Below are 20,709 nucleotides of genomic sequence, written 5' to 3' on the forward strand. Positions count from 1 at the left end.
CTCTCTGCTTAACCTTGAGTGTAGGGTCTCTGCTGAAGCTCTACTACCTTTTCAGAGGCAGGAGACACCCAAGTAGAAGACATGGTGATTGTGTCCTTAGCAGGCACTATCGTATAATGATGGCTGCAGAAACAAAACCGTCATTGTCATATACTCATCTGACCCTGCCTTGCTTCAGACTCCAGCAGCAGCCCTGGAGCTAGTTTGATAGTTTGAGCTCTGAGGCAGAGCTGTATGGAACAGTGATGTACATGAGACCTGCGCTCCAGGTACCTGTTTGAATTTATGGCGTGGCTGGGGGTGCCTCGTGGGTCCCGGGTGGCTGTTCATCTCCTCTGCTGTTATCAGGTGGATTTCTTTGGCTGCTGCCTTGCAGATCCTAAACCTACTGAATGGCTCAGACGTGTCACGCTCACCTAAGGACCATTTGGGATTTGGGTAGGGGTCAGGTTGTTTCGTTTTACTGATCGATTTCTATTTCTCTCCCTACCCTTTCCTTAGCACTTTAAGTATTTCACTTAGGTTTACATTTATTAAGTGACTAGTGGTGAGTCACTCTTGCGCTGTTCTATCACTGCTGTTAAAAAAATTATACCTGTTTCTTGTAGATAAGGCAAGAAACAAATTGCTTTGGGGTGCCTTTGTCTGACATTTCATTTGTCTTCCAAAATGTGCAAGGATAGTTACTTTCATGCCAAAATTAATTTGGGCAACTCTGGAATTGCTTAATCTGTCAGAAGCAACAGAAGTAAATGTCCATGTCTGGTGCTGGAGGACTGGAGAATAAGGAGTAGATGGGAGTTTTCCAGACACAAATAGGAGTTTTCTCACTAAAATTTTCAGAGTTCTTGCTAAAGTTGATATAATTTTTGCTTTCATCAAAATTTCGTGACTGTCTTGAATTGGCGGGGTCACACTGTACCTGATGGTTGAGGAGTTTAACTCCTTTCCCTTCTTTCTGTAGCAAATTTATTCACAATGTGTACAATGTTTACAACAAAACTTCCTGGGTTGCTTTCAGTTTCAAGAAGCAAATACCATTTAAAAGAGTAAATCTTGTATCGGCTGGATGTCACTTTATAATCTGAAGAACGCAACTGGTAGCTGTGTGAGTTACTGTTACATTCTCAGCACAGTTTCAAATGAATGACTTTATTCCTTTTAAAACCACTACTGTACCTCTTTTTCACCAGTAACAGTGTGTGAGGGACTGCTCGCTGTTTCCTTACGCTGTTATGCCAAATACTCTCTTCAGATTAAGTGCAGACAGTAGCTTTAAACTATTTTTTTTGTTTGGAATGAGTTGAAATCCAAATGTGGGGTTCTGGCTTTCCTTGTTCTGTCCCCCACGAGTGCTGCAGGACGTACCCTTCACCTGGTGGCAGGATTACAAGCGAAAGGGAAAGGCCTAGGAACTAATTTACGGGAAGAAGTAAAAGCCTTTCACTGACTGTTGATTTAACAAGGTAATATCTCTGCAGTCAGAAATTAAATTGTTAGCCTGGGGCTTTTCCTGAATAGGTTTCGTGTTGTTTAGAACAGTTTTCTTTATATTATAGCAAGCGAGTGGGATTTACACTTATCTTACTATGTCCTTTTCCTCTCATCAATGTAAATCGAAGTGAGGTTTGGCTTAGTGTTTCAATACTCTGTTTTTCTCCATCTCTTTACCCAAACGTAGGTCCTGTGGTGTGGCATGCAGCAGCTATCCAGCGAGCTTGGAGTGGAGGGTATTTCTATTCCATATACTGCTTTTTATGTCTTTTAGCTGTGATCGTGTGCCTGGAGTGGAGGAGTGCAGCTATTCCCAGCAGCATCCAAAACCCTGTGTGTATTGAATATCTTCTACTGGGTCTGTGCTTGCTGAAGCCCCTGAGCTGCCACCAGGCTCCCGCAGGAGAAGGGACCCCCGAGCAGCAGAGCTGGCCAGCAGCAAGTGACACATCGGTCCAGGCCCTGCAGCGGTGGCCCCAAACCTGCCCTTCACTGGGCAGGGAAGGTTGGGTCATGCCCAGCATCAGAAGTGCGAGACCCCTGTCCCTCTGTGCCACTGTCTCATTACCTTGATTTTTCTAATTCCGCATAATTTCTCTATTGTTACTTCCTTGAGCAATGAAAGTAATTACATTAAATAGGGACACATTTTAATTTGTTATCTCACTGCTATGTTCTTGGGTCATTTCTGTCACAGTCGCCTTTGTAATCCTGAGAGCTATTTCTCTATTGTTACTTCCTTGAGCAATGAAAGTAATTACATTAAATAGGGACACATTTTAATTTGTTATCTCACTGCTATGTTCTTGGGTCATTTCTGTCACAGTCGCCTTTGTAATCCTGAGAGCTATAATATTTTTGTAATAAAAGCTGAAAATCTGACATCGTCACAGTATTCCAGGAGCTAAGGCTTGAGATAAATGCAAAATAGATTTGCATAGCTAGAAACTTTTCATTTGTTGCTGTAGGCATTTCTATAGGAATCAGAGAGTAAAGCTGGAGAGAAAGGTTCCACTGTGAACTATGCACAACACTCCAAGTCCTATTTGCCTGTCTCAGTAATAGCAGTTTTATTCTGTAAGAATTGTGCCGATAGTTTGTCACATTACACTGATGTGCCTAAACCGAGAGCTGTTAATAGACAATGGTATCTTGGCAGCTTGTTGTGTCTTGTGCTTTTGCTCCTCCACTCCAGCTTGTGTTTATGAAATTGCTTTAAGCTATATTGTGTATGTTTGAAGCACTGACTGGACCTTTTTTGGGGATGTGCCAAACACATTCTGAGTACTGTGAATAGTAAAAGCATTGATACAGTCAAGAATCCCAAAACCCTTCTGAATTTTTCAGTTATCGCTTCTTCCTGAGTGTGCCTGTATTGGGAGACTGAAAAAATTGCAGTGTTAAAATTCATGTGTTATTGGTAAGTCTCCCAGTCTCAAAAATACCTCATTACTTATTGTCTCCTTATGATCATGTGCATGATGCTGTATTTATTATGCATTCATCAGCTGACAACTGCAACCATTAATTGTAATAATGTTTCTAATATTATGCTTAGCAGGAATTATTTTATAATCCAAGCTCTAATAATTGGAAGTAATTGCTTGGAGGCAGGTAATCAGATTATGTTCATCTGTCTGTCTTTTTTGGGCTTTTTGAAGATTTTTATGTACAAGACTACTTTGGTTTCAGGTATATAATTTTTATGCCTCTAGTTATGTAGGCAAGATGTCTGAAAATGCAGTAGTTGCCTACTGAAGGCCACTAGAAGAAAGTATTTTGTACATCGTTGGCCCTCCTGTTTTTGGAGGGTGGGCAAAAAGTACTGGTTTGGTTGCTGGAAAGAATTTTGTACAACAGTGGTTCACAAATGTATTTTCTGGTAGAAACAGGTGTCTCTGAAGTGAGCTCTTCCTAGGAGTGTAGTGCAAGAGAGAATTACAGTAAGTAAATGCCAAAAATAGGATTTTGTAATGTGACTGTCCTGTTGTGGAAAGCTGATGAATATGAAGATAGTACGTAGAAAGGCTTTGATTAATTTAAACGTTACCCTTTGTGTGGTACCATAACTTTCTGGGCTTTGCTCTGTGCTTAACCCAGATAGACAGAGTTCAGTGTACTTGAGGTGATCCTGTAAATTTTTTTTTTTTTTTTTTTAAATCTTAGGAGTTTACATTAAAACATTCGACCTTGTTGGATAGTGAATAAGACAATGGAACTCTCTAATTTCTAAAAGATACTGAGGAGTTAAACTGGTAGTTTTTATGTGTCTTGGAAAATACAGGTCTTCAGTGTGGTGAAGTCCAAATACTCAAGGAATACTAATATTTGCAAATGGGAAAAACAGGTGTAGCTTCTGTTCACTTATATTTTTTAATTGGTAACAAGATGTCTATTTTTCTCTGTTTCAATCTTATGTTTTTTGGCAGCTGCGACCTGCAGAGTTAAAGGGGTGTTTCACAAAGAAAGCCTAAGAAACAGGCGAATATGTTTAACCAGCAAGGCAGTCTAATGTGTGCTTTTCCTCCTCTTGAAAATGAGAACTAACAGCACCTGAAAGCTGCTTCGGGGCTTTCTCCCAGGCGCTGGTGAATGACGCTGCCCGGTGGAAGGTGTAGCTGCCTCCTGGGGTTCGTGCTTCAGCTGGCAGGAGGCAAGTTGAACTGTAGCTGGAGGTGTCCAAGGCTAGAGAAAGCAGGCTGTGTTCCAAACATCTTGTTTGCTTGCTGTCATCAGGGTTTGCATTGAAATCTTCTGGTGTTTCTGCAATCAGCCTTAAATGGGAAGATAACAGCTGTAGATGAAGCAGTTGTTGGGCTCCTTCCAGTCGTAGCCCGTAATACTGCGTGCCAACGCTCCCTCTCACCCTCGTGTGCACGGCTTACCAGTTATGCCTATAGCTTTATGTATTTTCTAGATACGTCTCTGACTTTCGAACAAAGAAAATGCAATTGTTAGAATTTGCTTTACAATTTACATGCTTATGTAAGACTGCACTTTTGTAGAAGAAAAGTAGGTATTTTCCTTTTATGGTTGGTCTGGTTTGGGCTTTATCCTTAATTTGGCAGCATGTGGAAACCTGTATATTACCAGTTATTATTTCATGCATTGTTGTTATGGAAGTATGGATAGAAACGACGTGCCTTTGAAGGCCTTTGTGCTTTGTTTTCTATTCTAGCCTGTTCAGCTAGAAGATTTTGATATGATTTTATTTCAGGAAGCAGAATAGCCGGTGCCTGCTGTGGCTGCTAGAGAGATGCTGGAAGTGGACTTGGGTGTGATGGCGACTTCTTGAAAGATTGTAAATTAGTCATATAGAGAGGACTTGCTGTGGAAAAATATTTTGGTATCTAGTTGATGAGCTGGATTAAAAAATATATAGTGTTTAAAATTGTTAAATAAAGCCAGCCCACTTTGAGGTGGGTTCATTGTTCCATCAACAGAGCTGAATAAAGCAGGGATTTTCAGATGGAGGGAAAAAGGGTAGGGGAGGGCGTGGGACAATAATCCCTTGAGCAGAAACAGCTGCAGCTTGGAGGTGCATGAGGTTATCGGATGAATTTCCAGTACCAATAAGCATATTTGAAGACAGAGATGGTTTATGTCGCTAGACTTAGGGCTGAGTCCTGAGCAGCAGAAGAGGGTAAACCATTCAGGTACTGAAAGGTACTACTCATATTGTCCTCGGAAACACATCATGTTGCTGACTTGCCAGTCTTCCACAGGATGATTTTATAACTGATGAGAAAACAGGCTTCTAAACCAGCTACTTTACTCCTCATTAAAACTCCTGCGTATGTGACCTAATTTTCAGTGCTCAACACTGTAACTTCAGGATTTTCTGTGTCTAAATACGGATCTGGGATTCTAATGTTAACCATCCTTAAAAAAAAAAAAAATAGAAATCTTGGCTGTGGGTAATTTGATTAACCCGTTTTTTCCAGTTGTTGATGCTAAATATATACCTGGAGAGGGTAATTTTGTTGATGATTTAAGAAATGTATCCTGACAAAGTACTATAGAGTAAGCTATAAAGCTATTGCTGTCTTCATGTAAATGTGTAATTAAACTGGAAATCCTATGATAGTGGCCAAGGTGGGCAGAAGATAAGAAAATTGAGAGCAAGATTATTCCCATTTCTCAACTCTGTAAATGTTCACATCCCCTCTGGATAACATAGTTATACAAAATCATAATGACTTTTTTCCTTCAAAAAATACCCCTAAAATAAGCTGCTTTTTTTTCTTCGTCTGAAAGAGAGGGTGGTGTATTAGTCATGAAGTATATGAGTGATATTGTCAAATAAAATTTAGAACCTAATGATCAAGGCGGAAAAAGATTTCACCCAATTTTATAAGGATTTGTGCCTTTTGTTAGCCTAGAGAGCCAGTTTGTAGGCACAGACCACCAAGTCATCTCAGGTGACTTCACTTTAACTAAAATTGCAAAATCTGAGTAGAAGGTGGCAAAACACTTCCCGCAGATAGGATGTTCCTCTCCCACTCCCCATCTGGATATTGCGAGTAGATTATTTTTATACACCCTTACATCTGGGGTATTTCCTCATTCTCCCGTGATGTGCAGGACAAAGGGCTGGGGGAGGCATACATGGTCAGCATCGCTGTCCAGTTGAATTCTTTCTTTGTCCACTCAAGGGCTCTTTGCCTCATCAGTCATTTATTCAGTTCCAAGGCTCAGACACATGGTATGTGTTTGCTGATCCTATTGGCTTAGTACATAGAGCAACACGTTATGGAGGAATAGTGGGCTGGAGTTAACACCAGGCATTTCAGTGGTGGGATGTGGTGGAGGAAGAGAATAGATGTGATGCTGTCAAAGACTGAGGTTACCAAAGGACAGTCTGTAGTGAGGAGTATGGTGAGGAGAGGTGGTAGAAAAACTTCAACAAAGAATCATTAAAAAAAAAAAAAGTGACACACATACCCCGCACCACACACACAACCCAAAACCAAGCAAGTCACAAAACCTCAGACAGAAGAGAAGGTATAGGCAGGATTCGACAGTTTTGTCATTATAGAGTTCACTGAGAAAAATGAAGAAGCAGAGTTTTCTCTTTTAAATAACTGTTTTAAGGACTTTATCTTAATTCACAGTGGCTGGCACGTATCTGGGTGACTGTAACCTCTGTACGCTCACTCTGTGTATTATTCCAAGACTCTGCCTTTAGCCAAGAAAATTTGCTGTTTGAAATAGTACGTAGAAAAGATGCTCCCACATGCAATTCAAAGTAGAAGTCTTTTTGCTTTCGTAAGTCCTGTAGGCACTTTGTAAGATATTGCTCACATAAATATGACAGATAATATTGTATTCTGATGACAAAACTATTAACTTTACTGAAAATAGGCTTAGCAACTTCCCTTGTGTTCTGTGTTACAATGATTTTGGAGAAACTGAATTTCTAAGCTTAACCGCATGTGATATTTATTTTAATTGGCAATCAGATTGAATAAAATTCACCATTTGTTTCACTCAATATTGCATGCATTCCCAGACCATTATTTTCTTCAGTAGCAAGGCGCACAGTAATGTCATTTTCCTACTCCTTTTTGCCTTCTCATATGCTCCAAATTGCTCAGGTCTCACAGTAACTTTTGCCTATATATGAGGCGAAGTTTTAGTTAAAAGTAACTTCATTAATAATCTAACCAAAATTCAGAAGTCAATAAACACTATGCTAGTTGTCTTTGTCTCTGCCCTGGAAGAAATGAATGAGTTGATCTAAATTTGGGGATATATATTTTGCTTTAGAAGGAGCTTACTTGGATATAGTTTTAATTGGGGCTGGGGGAGAGCTTGCGGTTTGCGCTGGGGTGACACGTTCCTGCTTTGTGACTGGAGTTACGGAGTCTGCTTGTGGGCATGCGTTCAGCTGGCAGAAAATGAGAATAGTAAAAGTCTCCAATGATTTTGTATTAAACAGAACAATTACTTGACAGTAGTGTCTACATGTGGACTTGGAGTTTTATAATTTAAGTCAGTTTATTGAAATCCACGTGTGCAAAATCTGTAACTTTTTACTACAACGTGTTGTTCTGAGGAGTAAATGCATGTAAATTGTTGAGTCTTTCCCTGTCGTGGTGTGTTGTTTTTTTTTTTTTTCTTTTTGGCAGAATTCTGTTTGCAGTGAAAGCGTCAGTGAACACACAGCAATGTGGGCCCTTAGTTTGAACCCTGAGGGGGGTGGGGGGGGGGGGGTGGGTGAAGAAGCTGCAGAACGGGCCCCATACACATTGGGTTGCAGTGAAAGTGTAACAGTGTGCCCGCGTTTACTAAGTGAGGTAGATTTGCTCTTTGAAGATTTCCGGTAAAACTCAACTCAATTCATCTTCACTTTCTCAAAAACACAGACTTTACAGGTACCGGTGTTTTAGTGCCTTTTGCTTCAGGGATAGTTATAATTCTCTATTTTTGTTTTTCTGTTATGTTTTTGACTGTAGCTACACTGCTAAAGCTGTGGGATTACTTTCTTTCTCCCATGATTGAAAAATCTGAAGCTACTCTGTATGGTTCAGCTTAATTAAAAATCCTTGGATGTCCAACCCCTTATTAGTTTTTCCATTTCGGTATTTGTCCTTTTCATGTGTTAGCAAATGTGTCATATGTGTTAATGTCACAGATTTTTAAGAAACTCAGGATGAAATGTTGCGCTTGTATAATCCATGTAGGTAGTTGGTTACCAAGAATATGAGTATTCACGTCATGTTAATAACAAAGAGACCATCTGCCTTCCAGAACTCCTCCAGCTAGTAGATAGTTTAATAGATGTCTTTGTCTTCCTGGCATATGGAACAACTAGTACAGGATGGTCATGCTAATGTTTTTATTTTCTGCAGTGTCGATAACGTGACCATGTTCTGTATGTGCACACCCAGTGAAAACCTGCTTCACTGCTGAGTATCTGAATCCTGTGTTGTGTCCTTGTGTCTGTCTGTAGCTTCCTTAGCACCACAGGAAGAGCAAACTCGGGCTCAGAATCATCATATCTTTGCAGGAAGAGAGTCAAGGAAACATACCAGAACTTAGCATTGATATGTAATGATTCTGCTTTTTATTTTTTGATGGAATATTTAATTGATGCTGCAGCTCTGGAACAGAGCGCTTTCCTCTGTACTGCCTAGCAACAGCCAGCCCCCCTCTGGCCTTCAGGTTGAAGCATCGCTGTACTACAATAGCCCATTTGTACTTGCAGTGAGCAATTCAGGTGATTGCACATTAAAGTATGTTGAATACTAGGGGGCATTTTCCAGCCTTGATTCCAATTCCTGAACATCTGCATATGGCTGTTGTTTTTGTCTTTTATTTGTGCTTTATTTGCTTAAAAATGGGCTTTGAAATTTTAGTTAGATTGTAAGAGAGGCTGAAAATGAATGAGACTGTTTAGGTATTACTCCATGAAACAAGCACTCACTGTTCCCAGGACACTCGGTGTGTTTTATTTTATTTTTGGATAAAGGCAGGCCAGAAGTCCAGGGAAGATCTAGAACAGGCAAGAAAATATGGGTCAATAGATTGCTTTGGGGGGAGCAGGTTACTCTCTTGGGCTTGCAAAGTGAGAGGAGGGAATGTTTTAAAAGAAAAAATGTAGAAGAATATGGAGAAGCAGCAGTGAGGTCCCTTTTCTGTGACTTTTCTAGGAGATTCTGTACTGTGACACCTAGATTTTGCCCTGTAGTCCTAGGTGTTGCTACGTGCCCTTTGCAGGAGGTGTGTGGGCTTCATAGAGCAACTTGTTTGGGTTTTGTGGTACAGAGACTGCTGAGAGGACAAGGCTTGTGTGAATCAGCTGTAGAAGTGACAGAGAGAAGGACCTTTTTTGTGTGCACCAGAAGCGGACTCTGCATGGGTTTGCATCAGAGTCCAGCAAATCTGTGGTCTGTCTCTGAGAGGAAGTTTTCAGGATTCTCATTGCCCACAGTGATGACTTTGGAAGCCATATCTCGAAACAGCTCCAGACTTGAGACTAGTAGAGGTTTAGTGTTGCAGAACACTGGGTGGCAGTGTGGGCGGTCGGAAGATTACGTGCTTACGTGCTTATGTAACAGGAATGCAGTAACCCCCCACAATGGGCGAGGCTTCTTGGGAGATTATATAACCCTGTTCATTACATAATAAAGTGCCATTTTTGCATCCTCTATACTAGAGAAAGTGTATAAATGGTCCTCGACGGTAGAGGTCGGGTGCCAAATATCACAACAAGTTGCCACAGTTTAGGACTCAGCAAGCAAATACTTTGAATTTTGCCTGCTTTAAAAAGTTTATTATTCTAGTTTAAATCCATGCAAAATCTATTTTTGAGTCATAGCCCACTAGATGTTTTGGGAGGACTCACTTCAAGCCAGGTTGCTGTCTGCACATGCTGTTGTGAGATGTGGTCTGGTGTGAGTCGCTGCACAACAGCTCTGGAAGTCTTGCACTTCAGCGTAGTTATTTATATGGGAGCTGTTTGGGTTTTCTTGAGGGGGTGGGGGGCAGAGAAATCCACTCTAGCTGTGGATTCTCAGCACTTTGAAAATCTGACCTATTTTATACGTAAAAATGTGTTCAGGAACATTCATTCTTGCAAGAAATGAGTGATGAAATGAGGAGGCCTTGCTGAGATCAATGGAGCTAAAGGACTTGGTGAACTTCCTGGAGAGTGAAATCAGAGTAAACGACAGCAGAGGAACAATCATGATTTTTACATAGATAAATGATAACTGGATATTCATTATCAGTGCAAGTGGCATATTCACAGTGTCCATTCGGTGGAACTCGGTTTCAGGACATTCTGGAGGGAGCCAGAAGAGATCAGGGAGATTTCAGGAGCAGGAGCAAATGGATAAATTGGCTGAAGACAGGATCAGGTGTGGGAAGGCCATATGAGCAATCATTAAGTATGGAAAAAAAAAAAACAACCCTGTTGTGGAGAGAAAAATGTCTCAACATCAGTGGTGGAAAGTAGCAAATAAAGTGTGCTCAAATGCAGCAGTACAGAGGGTGATTATTTAGGACAAACAAGGAGCTTCTATATTTGGAACCGGGCAGGAAAACATCTTCCTGGAGTTGGCAGGTGGGTGAGCTGAGCCTGCCTTGAACCAAATGATCTCCTGTGGTCTCCTCCCAAGCCTCCCTTCATGAGGTTTTATGCTTGCTCTCTTGCAGACACCTTTTTGTATATCCACGAGTAATTTGATTTACAGTACAGCATAAATAACTTCAGGATGCTGTTTTGGTTACCAGTGTTGATTTCCCCAATTGAATATTAGAATTAAAGGGTCAGTTCAAAGATGTAAGTATTTGTGGATTAAAAAAAAAAAAATCATCTGACCTGCAGTTTGCCTGGTGAGATGGAGATTTTCTGAACTTAGCCATGGGATATGACATTCATGATAACGTTTTTTTTCTTGCATAAATATGGAGAAATGATATTGTATCCTTTCTCCTATTCCTTTATCTGTAGTTTTCGTTTTAACTAATACACCTGACTAAACTTTCAAATAGTTTCGTAAAACATCCAAACTAACACAGCTAGAACTCTCTCCAGTTCCATTAGACTCACCCATGTCAATTAACACATACTGATAAGAAAACCAGGATGGTGATGAAGAGGTTACACGGTGTCTTCTTGTGGATCTCTTCGGCTTTGCTGTATATAGGGTTAACTGCTGCAGATTCATGAGATAAAAGGAAGGTTTTACCTTCTTTTTAATTTCAAAAATTAAACATTTATTTGGGGATTTATCTAATTCCAGATACTCCTAAATCTTCAAATAATGGGTGGCTTTTCTAAGCATTGCGAAGTTTTCCTAGGCTTTCGAGATAGCATGTCCTCTTAATTCCTCGTTGTCCTTTAAGAACTAGAATAGTATTCAAAAGTTAGATCGTACAGTTCAAATAAAGATTTCTAGTTCTGTCAGGATAAGACCTGGCATTCAGTCTAATTGCTTTTCAGCTCACAGTGTAACCTAATGATTCGCTATTGAAAGTAATAAAATACTGCCAGTCGGGCAGAATTGAGGAGGGTTTTTTGGTTTTGTTTTTGTTTTGATCAGCAGATTTTCTAGATGAAAAGCAAGGTTTCAAGTGTATGGGGGGTTTTTTTTGTTGTTTATTTATCAATAGGTTTTCTGTACAGAAAAGTGTTAGTGAAATACCCCCTGCTCTTCAGATTGCTCCAGTGCTGGTCTCTTTCTTATTGTCTCTGACAGTAAAAGTCCGATGCTTGGGCTCGATTATGTAGCTGGTCACATTTTATTGAGACACTGACGTATTCCCTGTGGTCTGGGCAGTGAGGAAGATGGTATCATTGTGAGGATTAGCTGGGTCAGGCCTCTGCCTGTGGATGCAGGGTCATACTCCCAGGGAGGGGGGGGGTATCTCTTTTTTGTCCTTCAGCAGCAGCACGCATTGCCCTCGGCATCGTAACCTGGTGGAAAATGCAGGGCACAGGTGTTTGGAGCTTGGGATCTGGTTCTTTTCTTGCATTAGAAGAAAATAGTAGTAAAGCTCTCTGTTAAATTATGAGACCTATAAACTTTGAAGAAAATTATATTCCCTTTTCTGTATTTAAAACAAACAGAGGCTAAGAATCCTATTATATGCAAAAATAAAGGTTTACGTTAAGTCTTACAGAGCTCTACAATAACTTCAGACACAGTACAAGTTTATTTAAAATACTTGAGATGTAATTCTGCAAAGATTAGAGATTGTGATGTGGCAGTCCTGTATGCCATAGAGAGGAAAACCTGTTTCTTGCAACTGCAACTCGGTAACAATTGAGGTTAAAAAGAAAATAGTGGTGGTGATTTTACTGATTTTGAAAGAAGGTGTCGGAATTTTCAGAAATCCTCTTGCAAATGAGATTGTTTAATAAAAAAAAAGTTTCTGTGTAGATATCTCCATTCTGTATGTATTTTGACAGGACTGTTTTTCACAGACGGTTCATCTTTGGAAACAGTTTACTGTATTAAAAACAAGACATGTATGAAGGAGCAAATCAGTCCTATTTGTGGTAACTATTTGAAGACTGAGAGCCCAGTGTTAGGAAGAATTAAGATTTACTTGCTTTGCTAACAGCAGAACCTTTCACCTGAACCCTCTCGTAACCAAAAGGAACAAGGAATCATGGCAAGGACTTCTGTGCCCAAGTATACAATCGAAAAGGTATCTCCTGTATCCTCTCTGTCTGGAATTAAAAGTCTTTGGGGTTTTGGAGAAAATGCCGATTTGAGGGTCTGGAGCTTTTATTCTCTGCAATAAGTTCTCTGTGTTTCATGAACTATTCTGAAAATGATAGTGTTTACTATCCTTTTTCTTAAATGAGTCTCCAGAATGATGGGGGAGAAATCCTAAATGACATTATCATATATCTCTGCACGGGACAATTAAGCAAGGAGTATATGACTAAAAAGTGAATGCCTCTTGCCCTTTTTTTTTTTTTAAAGAAAAAGCATGATTTAAAATTAATTGTAAGATGCTTTGATGACTGAACTGCATGAGTGTGAATCAGACAATCTGGTTTCTGTTCCCAGTTCTGTCACTGCCTACCTGTCTGCCCTGGAGTCATTTGCTTATACTAAACATTTTCAAAAACTTCCACAGCCTTGTGGTTTTCATTTCTTGGGCATCTAGTTTAATATCAAAGTCAACCATCTTTCATATTTTGCCCACATGACTGTAAGTGATCCAAAAAAAGCAGTAGTATAACAAACTATTGCATGACAGCGGAACTTCAGCTGGTTATGCTGCTCATAGTCCGTTGCAACTCAACACATTTAAACAACTTTCACTTTGGCCAATGGGGTTTACTCTGTAATGAGACAGTTAATTTATGAAGTACTGCAGTACTGTTGAACCTCTGCCATCCACTTACCATACTGTGGATAAAATTTGTGTTAAGATGGTCATTATTTTGGAAAAGCCAATGTATTTAAAACAGTTTCTATTAAATTTACAGACCAGATAATTTATTTTCCTTGAACATATTTTGTTCAACTCATCTTGCAAGGAATCTGAATTAACTGAACTCTTCAGTTCTTTGCCCAGCAATTTCTGGACTCAAACACTAGTGCACATATGCAACATTTTTTTGGATCTTAGCGGAACGATTTTTATGACTAGCACTTGCAGATGCTGCTGATTCATGAAATACTGAGTGTTCACTCTGTTGCATACAGAGAAAAATGTAACAAGAACCTTCCTTGTGCTGGGATGCAGTTTATACTTACAGTTGCTTTTGAAATTGTGAAAATATTTTGAAATTTGAAATACCAGAAACTACTGAAAATCAATAAAAGGATTCAGAACAGATAAACACATATAATTTCTATATGGTGTGAACCTGTACTGAACTCTTCTTTTGAATGTGATGTATTTGCAGATGGTTTGCTTGTTGGTTGGTATTTACCTTGACTCCTTGGTTTCACTGAGCTGAGTTTAGCTCATTAGATTAACTCATAAGTCATATGACTGCTTCAGTTAGTGCACTTCTATCATTCACTAAGTTTTCAACATTTTTTCTTCTCCATCAGTAAGATGTAATCAGTAGTTTTCCATTAATAGTCTGTTAAAATGTGATGGACTCTCAAGCTTTGAGTGAACATGTAGAGCATACTGTTCAATTACCACTATTTTGAAATCCTATTATGTTGTTTCTGTGTCTGGTGGTAGAATAGGCAAGGCATCAGGTTTTACCTTGTGCAATCTTTTATCGTGGAAACCAAGACCCAAATGGAAGAATTGTTTATTAAACAAATAGATCTGAAAGAGCCTTTTCCAGTTTAGAATGCTGCGTTATTGCTGAAAAGTGAGCTGGTTGCTCGTCAAGACGTCATATATCCTCTACACTTAAAATAGAGCAGAAGAGTAGTTGGGGGGTTTTGTGTGTGCCTGCCCTGTTTTGCTCCCTTCTGGGCTCTCGTTTGATAGACCCTTGTTGGGACTCATATTGGCGTTCTGGTGTTCTGAAGCATTTGGAAGATTGGATGCTGGCTAGATGTCAGCGTAACTGACATCCAGAGCTCTTACAAAGCTTTGGAAAGCTCACCTATGGCCAATTTATGACTTTGCAATGTTCAGTGTAGAGGAACAGTGAATTGCTCGTTTGCCAATGAACTGTGGAATCACAGCGAATCAGTCATCTTTCAATACCTTTCACCTTCTGCCTTGAATGCAAGTTTGGCTTCTATCCTGATGTTGGCAAGTGAGACTTGAACTATCCCCATTAGTTTTATTTTAAAAATATAAAAGGCATTTGACTGTTTGATGCGGTGGGTAGGAGCAATATGCTTGCTCGTCCTGTGGTGGCAAAGAACATAAAATGTTCAGAATAGTTAAGCTTGGAAGCCAGCATGAACTGAGATCTGAGGGTGTTCTTCAATCCCGTGACAAAGATCTTCTCAGGAAAATGAGAGGTTTGGCCTGGAGCTGTTGTGCATGTAATTTTACTGTGACAGAGAGAGTACATATGGTCAGGTACTCCTGTGAAAGTCTGATACCCAGTGGACCTAAACCTAGTACAAAAAGGCTGTGAAGTTGTGTTTAAAAGTACTTTTGTGCCTGCTCATGGTATAATTTTCTAAACAGACAACTCAAGTCCCTTTTAATCAAAAATACCCAAAAGCCATAGTATGCATAATGCTTAAAAAATAAAAAAGGTTCAGAAGCATTTTGCTGCTAGAGAACTGCATGCAACCAAATCCAGAGCTGGTGTTCTGTTATCTGACGTTATGTATTTTTTATGGTTTCATGAATTACATTTATTCTATGTGATTCATAAATCACGTATGTTAATAGCATGATATTGTAGGCACGGCGTAGCGTTTGGAGAAATACGCAGGTGTGGATCTGTGAATACTGCCTTTGATGGCCAAAGCGGTATGTTGTACCCAAGAATGAACGGGATGTTAGCTTTCCCATCATTAGGACAGACTGCATGTTCACCACTGTGTTCTGATGAGCCACGTAAAAATTTTCTATAGGGCAGAAATGGCTGGTGTAGGCCTGGCAAAAAGCCCTGCCTCCTCCTCCCGTGGAGGGACTGCTGCAGGTGATGAAACTAGCTGGCCAAAACCCAGGCAAATAGGAGAAGCAGCATCTTCTTGTCCAAATGTTATGTTTAACCATAGCTTTCCGTTGCTTCCACTCTAGGCCACTATTATTTTGTTTATGATTTGAGAAGCATATCTGAATACTCACCTCTTAGTTTTGGACGTTAGTATGGATGGAGTGTGTGACCTGAATGAACACAGTACCAACTTTCTTATGACCCTTCACTGTCTCAAAATTTGTATTAATATCAGTGCCCGAAGTATGCCCAGAATATTCCGAAAGGATGGCAGATGTGTCAGAGGACGCGTCAAAGGACATGTCACGGCTCTGCTTTCCAGACCAATTGCTGGAGGCTTTGCTGCGTAACCTGAGGAGCCTGAAGTGGTTCTGGATCCTGTCCTGCACTAAGCTGCATGTAGTCAACTGTTGACATCATGAGAGTGTTTCTCTTTCGTATTCTAACCTCCCGATAAATATTTATCCTCCCTTGGACTTGGATTTTTTTTGAGTTTATTTTGGAATCAGCAGATTTGTGGCAGTCAGTTCAGACCATGGGAAATCCAATCGGGCAGGTTGGAGACCAGCCAGTTGAGCACCCTAATTAGCAGGAACACGTAATTAAAATTTAAGCAGATGTGGCTTGGGCAGGTGGTATTTCCTGAATGCATTTAGCTTGCTGTGTGTACACACTATATGTGATGGATACAGATAAATGCTGGGTCTGCAACTGCGAGAAATGCTTGTGCATATGCTGAGCAGTTGGTCTGTGCGAGTGCTGGGCACTCGCCCGGCGTGGCTGGAACTGCCGTGTCTCAGCTCTTAATGGACCGAAATGAGTTCTGAAATCCTGAGTGTATGTAAACATTTTTAAAACTCAAGCTGGACAACATTTACAGGTAGAAAAAAAAGACGTGCATTAAAGTCTATAAATAGAACAGTCCCATATGATGTGTTTCTAGCGATCATGTTTGATTATCTGCTACCAGCTACTGTTGAAACAGCATATTAGGCAATATAACACTTTGTTCTCATGTAGCTTTACAAAAAATGTTTGGTGAATTCATTGCAAAACCCAAATTTGAAAGCAACTGCTCCCCTGAAAAATCATCAAATCAAAATCAAATCAAAATCATCAAATAAAAATTCCAAAATTATAGTTGTTCTTATTTCATGCTTAAAATTCCAGTAATTGCTTTATCAAAAATTTTGGTGAACTGGAAGAAAATAGAATACAATCTTACAGTCAAAATTTGGGAATAAGCAAATCCAATAAAATCCTAACTCTGCAAAACTGGAATTCAGATTGTTTTTTTGAACAGCCCATGAGGTGCAGGCCATTTCCCACTCTTATTGCAGTACAGAGGTTAAAGCTTTAAAGAAGAAAAAAGCTCAAACAAACCACAGGGAAATTTTCTCCCTCTAGATTTGTGAGATTAAGTCTGTAGAAAGCTACTGCAGTTTTAGATTTTTGGTTTGGTTTGGTTTTGGTTTGTTTTTTGGGTTTTGTTTTGTTTTTTTTTTTTGAGGGGTGGTGTGTGTGTCATGTTTGTAGCAGCATAGCAGGATCATCGGACAAGGAATTGTGTCATACAGTTAAATTATTCCATCTTATGATTGTTGGAGTGACCTATTTTATCTGATCTATATTAGAAAGTAAAGGCAAGTAACTTGTGGAAATCTCTTTGAAAGCATCTCATGAAGGCACAGTGTGTTATTGTTATACTTAATGTAGATTCCAACTTGATACCAAATATTTAGTCTGTGGTGGCTCCACTTCAATAAATTATGCAGATTTACATGAACCGAGATGTGCCCATTAACTTTGTGGTTATTCCCACTGACTGAACAAGTAGCTGAATCTGTTTAAAGTGAACAAGGGAGTAAAAAATTTGGCTGGTGATACTAAAGGCAGTATCATAACTGGAAATTGGCAATCGCATCGTTATCGATTCTTACGGAGTGTGCAGCCCCTTGCAAAAGAGAAACACAATCATCCCAAGGGGCAGTTTCTTTCCCCTGCTTATATCTCACTGCCGTGAATCTTAGTGCCCTGGAAGCTTTGGGAAGCAAGTTAATTGACAGTTGTGGAGAAGGACTATGAAGTGCATGTGAAGTGTTGGGATTTTTCCAGGTTGAACTGCCAAACTTCACACGTCTCCAAATTTGGTCAGGTTTTACTATTTTGACATGTATACTTGTTATCCAACTAGTATGTAATAAAAAAATAATGAGTGAAAATTGCCTCTGACTTTAAAACAGTGCAACCAGCAGAATTATATCAAAGACAATGCAAGTCGGTGACTATAAGAAATCTGAGGAAAAAAAAAAGTCTTGCTGGTGATGTTCAAGAGTTATCAAAGTATTCTAATATGTGCAGATTTATTGTAATATAATAAGTGCTCATAATTTGCAATTTGATTTTAAGATGCTATAAAGACATTATGGAGTGAATAGTGAGGGTGCTCATTTCTTTAACTTAATCAGGTATGTTGTCACAGAAGTTTCAAAGACATGCTTATTTAATTATGAAGTAGAAAGTAACTTTACTTGTATTACTAAGGGAGCAATTTGCTTGTTGTATCTTCTTTTAATGCTTACTTCCTTCTATTTAAACTGAATACTTCTTGTTGCAATGTGCCATGACCTTACTGGCCTGCGATAAGTGTCTTCAATTATTTATTCTCTTAATGTTTCTATCACCTGAGGGAAGCGCAGATATTTTGTTCATGATTGTGTTAATCAAACAACTTTCTGTATTTCTGCACCTCCAACTTATGTTGGGCATTAGCAGGCACAGGAGATGAAATTGGAAACTTGTAATCATACTGCAGATTGGATTAACTCATCTCTTTTGTGTAGATTGCTTGAAGACTTACTTTAAATCATTTGAAAATATTAAATCTGCAAGACAATTATTCCTCCTGACAGCATCTCTGAAGACTTCAACACAAGTCCAGTGTTCTTGTAAAGATTTCGAACTTTGTACTCGAATGACCTTGCTGTCACATATCTCTTTAAACAGAGAAATTTACTATAGTTTTCAAATACTTTTGATGTTCGGATAATCATTTCACCCATACAATGTGATGATGGGCATATTAGACATTTGAATGTAGCCTACCAGTTTGGAGCCGTTTCTAGGCTCTAATACGCATTGTAACTTCACTCCTTGCCTTTTTAAGGTTATGATGTTACCTAGTCAGTAAATATTCTTTTTTGAAGATCTGTTGAACACAAGATATTCTTGTTGGGGTGGAGAGGGAGTCTTTGTGCTTGTTTTCTGTCATAAGCTTTCCTTGGTGGAGTTCTCCCTGGGGTTAGGACAGACCCCGATGGGAGCAGTGCTGGGAGCAGTCTGCCTGCGGCATCGCAGCTGGGTTCTGAGTGGCACAGGGTGCCTGGTGGGATTCTGAAGTTCCTATCACTTGTAGTGAGAAAGAATATGCACTGTTTAGCCATTGCTTTTGATGTGTACAACACAGCCAGGGTATTTTTTAAGGTTCTGTTGATGACCCTAAAGCATCTAAATGTAATTGGCCTTTTTGTGAAGAGAAGGTTGTGAAGAAGAGTTTCAGGCAGTGTCAGTATCTCTGTGCTTGGAAATCAATACCCCTCTTATCCTTAACCTTATTTCTGTGTGAGATTTTCACAGATTAAAAAAAAAACAAAAACCAAAAAACAAAAAAACAAAACCAAAAAAACCCCCCAAAAATCTCACAAAATTCAGCACATATTCCATATTCTTTTCGTACTGCATTTGGATAGTGCTTTTTGTTTGAATAATGGTGGTTTTTATTTCTGCCCTGCTTTGCCTGTGTAAGTAGCGAAAGCCTTTAATTAGCCCTTCAGCGTGTCTGTCCTTTCAAGTTATCTTTGAAATACTCTCTACTTCTCATATCTTTGGGCATTCACTGGGGAGGAGGGTGGTCCTCCAGCACCATTACTGGTTCTATCCTATGGCCCATCTGGTAGCAGCTGTTGGACAGTGCTACAAACCCAGTGATACAAGGCCAGACCAACCTACCTGAAGTCTCTGTTGGTCTCTGTGGTAGATACTGCCAAAATAATTTCAAGATTCGTGTCGTATGATTGCCAAGCTGTTGGCTGAGGTAATCCTTCAGTGCAGGTAGGAGATCTGAGGAAAGCTTTCTGACAGCTAGTGCAGTATTTGGGGACTAGTTCCACGCTGCTTAGCAAATTTGCTTCGCTTGATGAATTTAAGCAAAACATACAATTACAACTAATTTTCAGCATTATACCCTTCTTCAAGTCCCTGAAATGTTACTTCAGTTTGTGTTCTTCATATTCAATAGTTGGTTAAATTGATGCTGTATGAGAAACTTGATCAGCACCAGAGAGAAGCATTTTGAAACAGTTACTGTGATAAATTCTGTAGGATTCTTGTCTCACTTGGATATGTTTCTTATAAATATTTATTTTATTTTTATTATCCAAAAAGCAGTTAGTTTTTTGTCTCATAATTGATAAGAAACTGAAGAGCATGGGTTTTTTATATTTGTGTGTTTGATGATGCATTAAGAATAAACTGGACTGAAGCATACAAAGGTACAAGTGTCTTGGTGGGAAACTAAAACTGTGTTCACTGGTATTTTTTTTTTTCCAGGGATTTGTTACAGTTCCCTAGAGAAGACGATGTAGACATTGCAATGAAAATTCTGGTTCAGTGGACTTCCCAAGGCCTTGAAGATGTTCGGCTGGTAAATTACTCGGTTTTGCTTGACCTGCCAGGGTCCTCTTCAAACACAGTAACTCTGAAAAACAGTGGCGAATGCTTTTACCCTAGTGGACAACAGTGTGACACAGAGGCCAAAACGCTTCATGGCCAAGACCTCCTGTACTCATACGCAGCGTACTCTGCCAAAGGAACTCTTGAGGTAATATGACCATTTGTCATTTGTGGTGAAAGGGAGTTAGAAAACATCAGCTTTTGTTGAACTTGGCTGGCAAAGTACACATGGTGAAATGCCCAGCCTTAAAGTCAGTGTGTTTAGGTAAAATATGAAGTGGCCAGTCTTGACTGAAACTTAAAAATTATTCAGATCTGAACACTTCATGTGTGGGTTTTTTGTTTGTTTGGGGTTTTTTTAAGTTATCTGAACTTACAAATTGACATCTACTGCCTGGGCGTAAAAACCTGAAAGCTGT

General features: G+C 39.6%; 1 protein-coding gene across 1 annotated transcript in view; it reads left to right on the top strand.

Annotated features, from left to right (window-relative positions):
* Positions 1 to 20,447, top strand: part of LOC104491560 (inactive N-acetylated-alpha-linked acidic dipeptidase-like protein 2) — a 49,592-nt gene extending 29,145 nt beyond the window's left edge. Inside the window, exon 2 of the mRNA XM_010134007.1 lies at positions 20,168 to 20,447. Coding sequence (XP_010132309.1) covers positions 20,168 to 20,447 — 280 coding nt within the window. The remainder of the gene's footprint in view (positions 1 to 20,167) is intronic.
* The last annotated feature ends 262 nt before the right edge of the window (positions 20,448 to 20,709 follow it).

The sequence above is a fragment of the Buceros rhinoceros genome, unplaced genomic scaffold (assembly GCF_000710305.1).
Source record: "Buceros rhinoceros silvestris isolate BGI_N320 unplaced genomic scaffold, ASM71030v1 scaffold2714, whole genome shotgun sequence".
NCBI classification, from domain to species: domain Eukaryota; kingdom Metazoa; phylum Chordata; class Aves; order Bucerotiformes; family Bucerotidae; genus Buceros; species Buceros rhinoceros.